The 12,300-nt window shown below is 42.5% G+C and overlaps 2 protein-coding genes across 2 annotated transcripts; one reads left to right on the forward strand and one right to left on the reverse strand.

Moving 5' to 3' along the window:
• The first annotated feature begins 111 nt into the window (after nt 1-111).
• Nucleotides 112-8,832, forward strand: cse1l (CSE1 chromosome segregation 1-like (yeast)). Its single transcript, XM_061069347.1, has 25 exons — nt 112-177; nt 941-1,033; nt 1,181-1,323; nt 1,829-1,930; nt 2,010-2,155; nt 2,237-2,327; nt 2,464-2,571; nt 2,989-3,081; nt 3,179-3,346; nt 3,435-3,564; nt 3,713-3,778; nt 3,986-4,188; nt 4,300-4,384; nt 4,584-4,645; nt 4,725-4,861; nt 5,362-5,465; nt 5,573-5,670; nt 5,776-5,926; nt 6,029-6,237; nt 6,359-6,456; nt 6,570-6,655; nt 6,809-6,890; nt 7,364-7,510; nt 7,779-8,010; nt 8,161-8,832. Exons 2-25 carry the CDS (start codon nt 949-951, stop codon nt 8,248-8,250), a joined length of 2,916 nt encoding a protein of 971 aa, XP_060925330.1. The 5' UTR covers nt 112-177; nt 941-948; the 3' UTR covers nt 8,251-8,832.
• A 306-nt stretch (nt 8,833-9,138) lies between these two features.
• Nucleotides 9,139-11,994, reverse strand: LOC133000521 (retinol dehydrogenase 10-like). The gene is made up of 5 exons (XM_061070467.1): nt 11,545-11,994; nt 9,826-9,924; nt 9,558-9,703; nt 9,351-9,482; nt 9,139-9,259 (listed from the first exon to the last, which is right to left on the reverse strand). The coding sequence occupies exons 1-5, from the start codon at nt 11,992-11,994 to the stop codon at nt 9,139-9,141; spliced, it is 948 nt and encodes a 315-aa protein (XP_060926450.1).
• Nucleotides 11,995-12,300: the final 306 nt, after the last annotated feature.

Genomic DNA, 12,300 nt, shown 5'->3' on the forward strand with positions numbered 1-12,300 from the left:
CTGCACACAATAAATAAATAGTCAAATTACAAACCAACTGAGGGGCGTGTCTTGCAGCGTTCCCCTGACATGTGCGCATGCGCAGTGCAGTGACCGCGCAGTTCCACTGGCTCCAGACGTTTGAAAGCTGCTGGCCCCGTGAGCTCGTCTGTCCTGCAGCTCGAACTCAGTGTCACGGTGAGTTATCCCATCACTTCAGCAAGACGACACATCCACTGACAAGAGGCTCAAAGTGTTTCAACCCCATCGCTGTCCGGCGGGAGTTAGCTAAGTTTGTGGTTAGCACAGAGCTCACTAGCAAGCTAGTGCTAGCGTTAGCAGGCTGACTTGGACCAGATCGGCTGCTGGATCAGACTATTGACTGGAGCTAAGGTAATGCTCTCCATGCCGGTTTAGATAATGTTGTCGGTTCGTGACAATGTAGTTATACACACATTCTATTCAGTACAACCTAAACTTTGTATACGGCCCAGTTCATCCAGTTCCCGACAGCCGTGCACTCACATTTGAACTTAAAGTGGGCTAGACCACCTTTAGCTTGCTAGCTCACCCGCTAGCATGCTCAAACCGATCTGGAGTCAGCCGGGCCAACGTTGCCAGAGCCATGAGAGCCATGCTAGCTGCTAACAAGCTAATGCTAACGACAGACTGAATGTATGAATGACTGAAACTATTATAAATAACAGCTTTGACTTTTTAGGTTCGAGCAGTTTAACTCTGATACGTTTTAGTCACAACACGAAATGTTTAATAACTAAATCTGGCGCAGATTGTTTACTTGTAACAATGTGAAGTTGTTGGAGCCAATTCACACGTTTTTGACAACATTTCTGTTCAGTATTACAGAGCATTTCAATGTGTTCTGACCACAGGGAAGTAGGCAAAGCTGACTGACCAACTTACAGCCAAATCCTCACTCACTGTGTTTTCACCCCCTCAGATTCGAGCATGGAGCTGAATGATGCTAACCTACAGAGCCTCACGGAGTTCCTCAGGAAAACACTGGACCCAGACCCAACCCTCAGGCGTCCAGGTAACTCATCTCAAAGACATGGCCTCAGTGGCACATCTTAATGCAGTTCAGAAGGATTGTTGTCCCCATGGACCTATTTATATTCACTGGATTGTGAAATATCTGCTCTTGAAACCCTGTTCATCATCTCTCTTCTTTCCTTCTTAGCTGAAAAGTTCCTTGAGTCTGTGGAGGGGAGCCAGAACTACCCCTTGTTACTTCTCACTCTGCTGGAGAAGTCCCAGGACAACGTGATCCGCGTCTGTTCAGCTGTTACATTCAAGAACTACATCAAAAGAAACTGGCGCATTGTGAGTCTCATAACAGGAAATAGTTTATGATTACTTTATGTACTTGGCAGCAAAGCGTATAACATCTTGAGAATCTGTGCACAGAAAAGACAAATTCATCATTTGTAATCTGTGATTTCAGATAAACCACATTCCAGTGGTAGCTACTGTATTAAGTGTGTAATCTGGGGATAAGATGTTTTGCATAAGCACAGTTCAATAGCTCCTCCCTCAGTGTGTCTGGGGATACTTTTGCATCTGCACTTACTTTACAGACACAAAATTGTAAATATCTGTACAATTCACTGCTGTTTAAGCTCTGTTTCATGCAGTGGTATTTTGTAAGACTGTTTGTGGTGATGCATTTTAGTCCATAAAGGTAGGTTTATTAGACAGTTTGATCCAGCAGCTGTATGGGACAAGATATAAAGTCATATTTTTACTGTATTTGTGAATAATCTTTGCTGCACTAGCCTCGTGCACAAAATGGATGATACTACAATTTTTCTCTTTTGTTTTCCCAAAGGTTGAAGATGAACCAAACAAAATCTCTGATCCAGACCGAACAGCGATCAAAGCAAACATTGTAAACTTGATGCTCAGCAGCCCGGAACAGATTCAAAAACAGGTTTGTCCTCACAAGTGTCTGATTTACATCTGATTAAAATGCTAAAGTAATAACCTGGTTATGTTATGTGTCTCCACAGTTGAGTGATGCCATCAGTATCATAGGCAGGGAAGATTTCCCTCAAAAATGGCCTGACCTCTTAACTGAGATGGTGACGCGCTTCAGAAGTGGAGACTTTCACATCATCAATGGAGTGCTTCGCACGGCACATTCAATCTTTAAGAGGTAGGGCCCGCTATTTACTGGTCTAAAGCAGTTTTTATGAACTTAATACAGAAATTCTCAATTGTTTATTTCTTTTTTAAGGTACCGCCATGAGTTCAAATCAAATGAGCTTTGGACAGAGATCAAACTAGTGTTGGACACGTTTGCCCTGCCTCTGACAGAGCTGTTCAAGGTTGGAAATGACTTTTCAGTGTATTTATCACTACACCAGTTTTTTTATAATAATACATTTGTTTGATTTAACAAATGATAATGTTCTAACTTGAATAAGTATTTATAGTCGTTCATTTTCTCCCTTCTTACCGTAGGCTACTATTGAGCTGTGTCAGACTCGAGCCACAGATGTCAATGCCTTGAAGGTCCTCTTCTCCTCCCTCACACTCATCTCCAAACTTTTTTACAGTCTTAACTTCCAGGTCAGTTGAATCTTATTTTAGTTTGGTGTTTTTAACAGTTTGTCTCAGATTAGATTAATCAATTTTCCAAACAATATGGTAACCAACTATATACCTCCCTGTGTGCTTCTCCAGCTGAACACTGAATGTTCTTCACTGGGTTGTAATTTTTTTTACCAACTATTGAAGTCTGATACATGTACTTGAATACAGTTTTTTACAGTTAACGTTTTTAATATTGGAATTACATTGTCATAGAGTAATTATTGATAAATTAGTTATTGCTGCACAACAATCATTATGTTCAAAACCTGTTGTATTCTCTTCATAAATAGGTTTTGTCAGCTTCTGTTTCTTTAGTAATTAATTTAAATATATACACTAACATGATTGGATATGAAACATTAACCCTGGACTGTACCCTACATTATCATTCAGGACCTTCCAGAGTTTTTTGAAGACAACATGGAGACCTGGATGACCAATTTCCACGGCTTACTGACTTTGGATAACAAGCTGTTACAAACTGAGGTGAGTTGTATTTATTTTCTTCTCATGCAACACTAACTGCTATTCTTTAAACACATTCTTAATAAACATTTGTCTCTCGGTTGTGACACCTCTCCAGGATGAGGAGGAAGCTGGTCTCCTGGAGCTTCTAAAGTCTCAGATCTGCGACAACGCTGCTCTCTACGCTCAGAAGTATGATGAAGAATTCCAGCCTTATCTTCCCCGCTTTGTCACTGCCATCTGGAACCTTTTGGTGTCGACCGGCCAGGAAGTCAAGTATGACCTGGTGAGAGCACTGGTGTACCGGTTTTCTGTGTTTTTTATTTTTAAGTCCCCTTTCCCTGTTCTAACAATACACCTCGTCTTTGTTGCAGCTTGTGAGCAATGCTATCCAGTTCTTGGCTTCAGTCTGTGAAAGGCCACACTACAAACATCTATTCGAGGACCAGAATACACTCACTAGCATTTGCGAAAAGGTCATTGTGCCCAACATGGAGTTCAGGAGTAAGTAAATGCTTTGTTCTATGAGTCATCAGATTGCACCTGTAAATGTTATCAGTATAAGACTGAATAAGGGCCCTGCCTGCTTGAATTCAAACTTGTAATTTTTTTCTGTTTTAAACTGACCACATTATCTGTAATGTCCAATCAGGTGCAGATGAGGAGGCTTTTGAAGACAACTCTGAGGAATACATCCGAAGGGACCTGGAAGGATCTGGTAAAGATTTGTGTTATTGATTATTTTCCCTTCAAATGCAAATTAATCTTCTAATAATAATATGAACACACAACATATGTTACTCCTCACTAATCACTTGGTTGGTAAATTAGAACAACGGAATCTGAAGTTTCCACATATATACAGGTACTCATGGACAGTTAACAAAACCATGCCAACAGTAATCATTATCTGATCCTTCCTCAGACATCGACACTCGTCGGAGGGCGGCATGTGACTTGGTGAGAGGCCTTTGTAAGTTTTTCGAGGGCCCAGTCACAGCGATCTTCTCTGGGTATGTGAACTCTATGCTGACGGAGTATGCAAAGAACCCTGGGCAGAACTGGAAACACAAAGATGCTGCCATCTATTTGGTCACATCACTGGCATCTAAAGCCCAGACACAGAAGGTAAGTGAGAGATAAATACTGTTAAAGGTAATTGGTGCACATTTGTGAACTCAATATTAGTTAACAATGGCTAAGTGTTTAATTTATTGTTATTTTTCAAATATCCTTTAGCATGGAATAACACAAGCCAATGAGTTGGTGAATCTGACCGAATTCTTCGTGAATCACATCCTCACAGACTTAAAATCTCCCAATGGTAAGAACTATTTACAGCCTCGATATACTGTGGAGTAGCTTAATATCTCTTGTGTTCATACAGCTGGCTTACTTTTAGCTTTGATTTGATAAGTAACTTTTAATGCGGCTGACATGTCTTTGTAATTGTATTTAAAATTTTAATGTCATATTTGTGAATCCACATTTACTAACCTCGATCACGTCTACTCTCCCTGTAGTTAATGAGTTCCCAGTGCTGAAGGCAGATGCCATTAAGTATGTCATGATCTTCAGAAGCCAGGTATGAGCTCTCACTTCCTCTGCAGGTAGTTAAATAATAACAAATGAATGCATCATATTCGGTTTCCTCCGTTCTTCAGCTTCCGAAGGAGCAGCTGCTGCAGGCAGTTCCTCTCCTGATAACTCACCTGCAGGCAGAGAGCACGGTGGAGCACACATACGCTGCTCATGCTTTGGAGAGACTGTTCACGATGAGGGGCCCCAACAACAGCACACAGTGAGTATCAAGCAATGTAGTGACACACATTCATATTGTCGATCTTTAAGTTATTGAGCATCACTGTGCATAATTGGAAATATTCAAAATGAGTTGAGATTTATTCCCTTTTCTCAGTCCAGTCTAGAATGAGGCAAGTTTATTAATATTTGAATTGCAGCAGCAACTTGCATTAGTGACAGTAGATGTTAATATTTACTTGTCCACCCATAGTGGTTCACACTGTAAATAACACCACATTACAAGAAAGCCAATTACTAAATATCTAAAATGTACTAGTATGAATGAACTCATTACCCAAACCTAATATTGGGAATTTTGCATATTTCATTACTTTCTTTCCCTCCTATAGTATTGCCACAAGATTTTTACCAATTTCATTAAAAGATCTGTTGACAAATGAGATGAAACATTGTAGAAACCATCTAAATCGACCCAGGAATCCATTTCTGTAGCTCCTCAAACATTATTTTAACCCAATCATTCTCAATCATTTTCAGTATCACTCCTACAGAGATGGCACCTTTTACTGAACAACTGCTAAGCAACTTGTTCAAGGCACTGGCTCTTCCTGGTTCTGCGGAAAACGAATACATCATGAAAGGTAAACCAGACTTTGCTCCTTTCTGAATGCTCTACGTTAATGATCAGCGTCAGGTCAATTCCACAGTTGTTTTCAGTAGTCTCATCATATCTTTTTCATTTTTAAAGCCATCATGCGCAGCTTCTCCCTGCTGCAGGAGGCCATGGTTCCTTACATTCCCACTCTGATTGGTCAGCTTACTCATAAGCTCCTGTTAGTCAGCAAGGTAATACATATGTTGTTATTATCCATAGTTGCAGGTAGATTTCACCAGAAAGTCTATTTGGGGAGTCATGTTTAGAGTACTCTAACCTGTGTCACCTGTTTTCAGAATCCCAGCAAGCCTCACTTTAATCACTACTTGTTTGAGTCCCTGTGCCTGTCCGTCCGCATCACCTGCAAAGCCAACCCGGCTACTGTCAGCAGCTTCGAGGAGGCTCTCTTCCCGGTCTTCACTGAGATCCTTCAGAATGATGTCCAGGGTGCGTCATTGAGCCATGAAAGTGATTTTCATATTCATTTGGATGATGTTTTCATTGACAATGGAGGTAACTCAACTCCTTCTCCTTGTGTCGTCTGTACAGAGTTTCTTCCATACGTGTTCCAGGTGATGTCTCTCCTCTTAGAGATGCACTCAAACTCCATCCCCTCCTCCTACATGGCTTTATTCCCTCACCTGCTGCAGCCTGTGCTTTGGGAGCGGACTGGAAACATTCCCCCTCTCGTGCGCCTGCTTCAGGCTTACCTGGAAAAAGGAGGTGCCAGTATTGCCAGCTCGGCTGCAGATAAAATAGTAAGTGATAGCAGTGTTGTGTGCTGTAGAGACTATTGCAATATTTTACTTGTCTGCAGTTGAGTACACTGATTCACTGCAACATGAGTGTTAATGCTGTAATCGATTTCTTCTTCCTCAGCCTGGTTTGCTTGGAGTTTTCCAAAAGCTTATTGCCTCTAAGGCCAACGACCATCAAGGATTTTACCTCCTCAACAGCATCATAGAGCACATGCCCGCGTAAGTCCAATTTAATTGTTCAATCTGAAAGAAAAGTATTACCTGGACAAACTTATAAGTTTATGTTGCAGGCTGTTTTGTAGACTACTCACATTATTTTCTTCTCTTACCAGGGAATCAATCATTCAGTACAGGAAACAGATCTACATTCTGCTCTTCCAGAGGCTCCAAAGCTCCAAAACCACCAAGTTCATCAAGAGTAAGTTCTGTCATCACACTAATTTATCTGTGTCAGTGAGAAAGCACACAAGTCTGAAGTTCAGACAGCAAAAATGATTCAGCCTCTGGTGTCACTGTCTGTTGATAATGAGTCTTAAGTGTTAAAGTTTTCTCCTTTTTTCCTTTCTCCAAGGTTTCTTGGTGTTTATCAACTTGTATTGTGTCAAATACGGAGCAATCGCACTTCAGGAGATTTTTGACAGCATCCAGCCAAAGTAAGTGTATTTTCCATGTAAACCACAAGGTGTTGACAGAAAACACAATGATGGCCGACTGCAGATATGTAGTATAACACATCACTGCAGCATTTAGACAGTGGTAACATGATTAGTAATATTAACCAATCCAACTATTTACACCTGCCTTACTCCATTTCTAGAAACAGGACTTTAAAGAAATGTTGTTACTATCACTATCAGGTTTTCACCATATGATTATTGAGGCCAAAATAATTCACAATGATTATGAAATGATAATGTTTGTTGGTTATAATTAGTTACTTTTTGTAAATTTCCTATTAATGTTAAACATAATTATATTATTTTTTTTAGATTTGTCAACAGTCTAATATGCCCAACAAAATTCTCAATCCCAGTGCATTTGCAGTCTCCAGTGCGTTTCTATTCCTGTACATCCCCAAGACCTGTAGAAAAACTTATAAATCCTGTTTTCCTTTTTTGTATTGCAGAATGTTTGGTATGGTGTTGGAGAAAATAATTGTTCCAGAGGTACAGAAGGTTTCTGGGCCAGTTGAGAAGAAGATCTGTGCTGTTGGCATCACCAAAATCCTTACAGAGTGTCCTGCAATGATGGACACAGAGTACACTAAGATCTGGTAAGAAAGTGGCTGAATGAAAATAAGAACATTGACTTTCGATCCTTCTTTCGGTGACTTGGTCAAAACAGCGACACATCCAGCACTGTCATATTCAATTCACATTTAAATCTGTTAGGGTTGATATTTAATAATATATGACCAGTTTTTATCATATCTGAAGTTTTTCCAGTATAACCCAAAATTTAAGTTACTAACCCTTAGATGGGCAAGTAAACAATAATGGTCCCACTAATGGTAATCATTTGGATTTCCTGTGTCTGTTCAGGACGCCTCTGCTCCAAGCCCTCATCGGTCTGTTTGAGTTGCCAGAAGATGACAGCATCCCAGATGATGAGCACTTCATCGACATCGAGGACACCCCAGGGTACCAGACAGCATTCTCACAGCTCGCCTTCGCTGGGAAGAAGGAGCACGACCCGATTGGAGATGCTGTCGGAAATCCAAAGATCCTGCTGGCCCAGTCACTCCACAAGCTTTCTACTGCCTGTCCAGGAAGGGTACGTTTGAACACGCAGGAAATGATCTTCAGGAGCAATACCCAATGTTTTTTATCAACACAAGTCACGATGGCTTGGTTTAGTTTCGTTTGGAATCAATTGACTGTTAACATGATTGTTTTCTTCTTGTCTCCATTTATTGTGGCGCAGGTTCCTTCAATGCTGAGCACCAGTCTGAATGCAGAAGCCCTCCAGTACCTGCAGGGCTATTTACAGGCAGCCACCGTGCAGCTGCTTTGAAACTGATGTGAAGAGGAGACAACAATACGCTGCAGGAGTAGCCACACTGGCCTCGGGTCACACAACAGACCAGCTTCAGCTGAACTTTAAGTCTTTTTCAGATTTTGGTTTTGACTTGACAGTTAAACAATGGATTTGTTGGAGGAAAAATCATTTGCCTGAATTCAGGGTGTGTTCTCAGATGGAAGCTTTTTTGTTTTCGTTTTAAAGGGTTTTTAAAAAGACATGAACAAACGTTGACATTACTCAATTACTGTTTAGGCCCTTGGTTTTGCTGTGTAGCAAATGGCTAACAAGATGTTCTGATACAATTGTCAGTTTATTTCAACAACAAAAAAAAACAACAGCAGCATTGGAGGTAAATTTCAACAGTATTGTGAAATTATGAAATAATGATAATTCTTATTGGAACAATTTCTTTTTGTATGTTTGTTTTTTCCTTTTTATCGTTCTGGAGACTCCAGTCTGGCTAAAACACAACGCTCAATATTTGTCTGTTGCATATTTCCTGTAGGTTTGTTTGTCTAAGTCTTTGTTTCTGCACTGTTTGTTATTGTGAATAAAAAGAGGCACTTGTATAGATCTGGTCCTGTTGAGGTCTCTTCACTTTTTTTTTTTCATAATAATTTGGATTTATATTGGATTGTGAATCTTACTGACCTCCAATGTAGACATCAACAACTTGGTTTTTTGTAACTGGAAATAACCGTTATTCATTGAGAGTCACTATATTGCTACGAGTCAAATTTCCATGCGGCCTGAGATGGAGTGTAGATATTGGGCTCTCCCTTCAGATAACATATTCATATATTAAGAATGTATGGTAGGAGTCTTCGGCGCTTCAATTGGTCCATTATTCAACAAAGTTATAAAACAGTCAAAGCAGTGTTAGGAGGATTTTATGTGGCCATTGGATGTCTTCATTTCAACGTTCTTGATGAAGGGTAGCATACATTTGTCTCCTCCCATGAAGCGATATGTTGCCAGGTTCGCCTCCCACGGTAACAACCTAGAGATGGAAAACAAAATAGCCATTTTATTTCTAGCTTGGTCCAAGAATGTTTAAACTCCTAACTACCTGAGTCCTGTGAATTACTTACGCTCGTGTGAGGAAGGGGATGTACATGATGCGAGGGATGCAGATCATTTGCTGTTCTGCTAAAATGGCCTTCATGGATTGCTGCACAGTATAGAGCGGTTGCAGAGGTGGAATCAGACTCCTGAGCTCCTTCCTGTCAGATCCCAAACAAGTACAAGAGTAAAGCATCCATTATTAAAGTGTTATGAAACCAAATGTGGATCCTCACCTGATCTCACAGCCTGCAAACATCCCCGTGTCCACAATGTACGGGCAGACTAAAGTGGTTTTGATGCCGTCCAGTTCCTCTGCCAGCAGCTCATGTGTCAGTGATTCATGGAAACCAACAGCTCCAAATTTACTCGCACAGTAATCCTGCAGGAAAGAGCAGATCCCAGGAGAGGATCCATTGAAATGATTTGTTAGTTACCAGTAAGTGCCTTTAAATGGATTGTACAACTGTTCAGTTTGTGGTTAGGGATGTCGTCGGGTTTTACCTCCACACATGCTGTGCTGAAGAGTCCGAGAGCACTGGCGATGGTCACAATGTGTCCGTGGTTCTTTTCTTTCATCTGAGGCAGGAAGGCCTTGGTCATCTGTTGAAAGGTTATTTAAAAACATTTAATAGAAAAAGATGATGACTTGAATAATCCATATATGCCCACTGTGACCTACGTTGTGCATCCATTCAAAGTTAATGTACTGACTGGACGAGCTTGGTGATTTTACAAGAAAGAAGTCAGATGAATACATGTTAACCTGGTGCTGTAGAGGCCATATCCCTTCAGTTTTCATAAGGCTGTGGCTCAGGAGGTAAAGAGGGTCAACCGCAAACCTGGAAGCTGGTGGTTCAATCCTCAGCACCTCCAGTGTGCATTCTTAGGAGTCCTTAGGCATGAAACTGAACCCTTACAGTATATGTGTCTGTGCATGTGACTTCTACTGCAAAGCACTGGTCGAAAAGACTTGGATAACATTCTGTATCAATTTAACATATTTGGAGGATCTGACAACTTGACTGGACCTACAGGAGTTAGGGTTAGGGACCCCCTTATATCTCAAAGCTGGGGCCCTGTGATATTCCAGCATTGAAATACTGTACAAAGAGCACAGCATGGGGGGAATTTGGAATTAAAGATGATCTGCTGCTCATTTGTCCCACACCATCACAGCTAGTGGTTCCAATGTCTTTCCCATTAAGTGCATTAGAGAGTGTAAAAAAGGCGCATTCACAAAAATGTAAAAGCCCACCCACCCACTGTATGTGTGTCTGTTATATCCAGACTATTTGATGCTAATGAGCTTATATTTGTATTGTACAGGCATGAGACCCGAGCTGTAAGAGGATCAAGTGCAGAATCACATGCTGTCTTTACTGGTGGACTCGCGTGAATGGGCTTCTATTATTATGTGGATGAGTGCATGTATGCCCCCCCCCCCTTCCCTCTCTCTCCCTCTCTAGTTCTCTCCTTCTCTCACACGCGGAGGTTTGCACAGCTTCCCTCCTCTAGTACAGTGCAATGACTTCTAGCCATTTTTGCCAACCTATACCCAAAACCTTATCCCTAACACTAAGAATGACCAATTCTTGCCAAAGCCTAATCTTGACCTAACCACAGTTCCCATCTTGCAACTAACCTTAACCAGCACCACAGAAAAGCCCCAAGCAGGGATGTGAATGTCCTTAAATGTCCTCACTGGACCTTGTACTTCTATATTGATGGGGACCATAGCCCCAAATTAACTCTAACTGGAGTCTTAACCCTTTAATTAAGAGGCCTTTTTTTAAAAGTGAGGAGTGGTCCAAAAATGTTAAACGTCTCATAATGGTCCTCGCAAAGATACAAGTCCAAACACACCCATACACACAAACAGAAACACACACACACACACACACACACACACACACACACACACACACACACACACACACACACACACACACACACACACACACACACACACACACACACACACACACACACGCACACACACAATCCCATAGTGGAACAGTCTGCTCTCTGATCCCTTCACGCATCAGTGCGCACAGTGTCCAGCCGGCGGGATGTGATGTGAATGGATGTTATGTGAATGGAAGTGTTATGTCATCCACGTCAGTCTCTCTCATCACCTCCGCCCTGTGTCACTCAGATGGAGTTCCACTGTTTGGAGAGAAGAGTCTGTGCGTAAAGAGGGTTGCGTGCGTAAAGTCTCACCCAGAAGAGCGCGTGGCAGTTGACCAGCAGGGTCCTCTCCAGGATCTCGTCGGGACACTCCAGCAGCCTCCTCCCGGCCACCACGCCCGCGTTGTTCACCAGGATGGACACGTCCCCGACCTCCGCCCTCACCCGCTCCGCCGCCTGGTAGATGTCCAGGCGCTTGGACAGATCCACGGTGTACGCGTGCACCTCCGCCCCCAGCTCCTTCGCCAGCTCGGCGGTCTTCTCGTTCGCCTCCGTGTTGCAGTCCCACAGCACCAGGCGCGCGCCCTCCTTGGCGAACTCCAGGGCGAACAGGCGACCCAGCGCGCCCCCGGCCCCGGTGATCAGGCACAGCTCCCCGTCGATGCTCTTGAGCCTCGGCCGGATGAAGGTCTGGATGATCGCAGCCACGATGGAGTAGGTCAGGTCGATGAGCATCAGCAGCAGGTCCACTATGAAGATCATGGTGCTGCGGTCCTGTCTCGTCCCTCTGCGTCCTGGAGAAGTGAAATACCTACACACTCACACCACTAGGCTTTGGAGTAGTTGTCTGTCAGTGTGACGCGGGATTGGATGGCTGTTTTATATAACGTGTGTGCCGGATTAGGAGGCAGATTGATGGAGGCCACCAATCCAAGGGCTTTTTGTCTGATGGCTGAGAAACTGACTTAACAACCCCTGCGCGTTCATAACAGAGGCTGCATGTGTCAAAGCGAGGAGGGGATTAAGGGAACACGTTCAGAGGCAAAACAATCATGTACAGATTCTTAC

The sequence above is a fragment of the Limanda limanda genome, chromosome 4, assembly GCF_963576545.1.
Source record: "Limanda limanda chromosome 4, fLimLim1.1, whole genome shotgun sequence".
Classification (NCBI taxonomy): Eukaryota; Metazoa; Chordata; class Actinopteri; order Pleuronectiformes; family Pleuronectidae; genus Limanda; species Limanda limanda.

Bases quoted from the DNA above. Each gene is read 5' to 3' on its own strand.
- cse1l (XM_061069347.1), top strand. From the start codon at position 949: ATGGAGCTGAATGATGCTAACCTACAGAGCCTCACGGAGTTCCTCAGG. The intron at 4,385-4,583 runs GTAAGAACTATT...CTCTCCCTGTAG, and splicing joins AGACTTAAAATCTCCCAATG to TTAATGAGTTCCCAGTGCTG. The intron at 5,671-5,775 runs GTAATACATATG...ACCTGTTTTCAG, and splicing joins AGCTCCTGTTAGTCAGCAAG to AATCCCAGCAAGCCTCACTT.
- LOC133000521 (XM_061070467.1), bottom strand. From the start codon at position 11,994: ATGATCTTCATAGTGGACCTGCTGCTGATGCTCATCGACCTGACCTAC. The intron at 9,704-9,825 runs GTAAAACCCGAC...TCTTTCCTGCAG, and splicing joins TCAGCACAGCATGTGTGGAG to GATTACTGTGCGAGTAAATT. The intron at 9,483-9,557 runs GTGAGGATCCAC...GGGATCTGACAG, and splicing joins TTTGCAGGCTGTGAGATCAG to GAAGGAGCTCAGGAGTCTGA.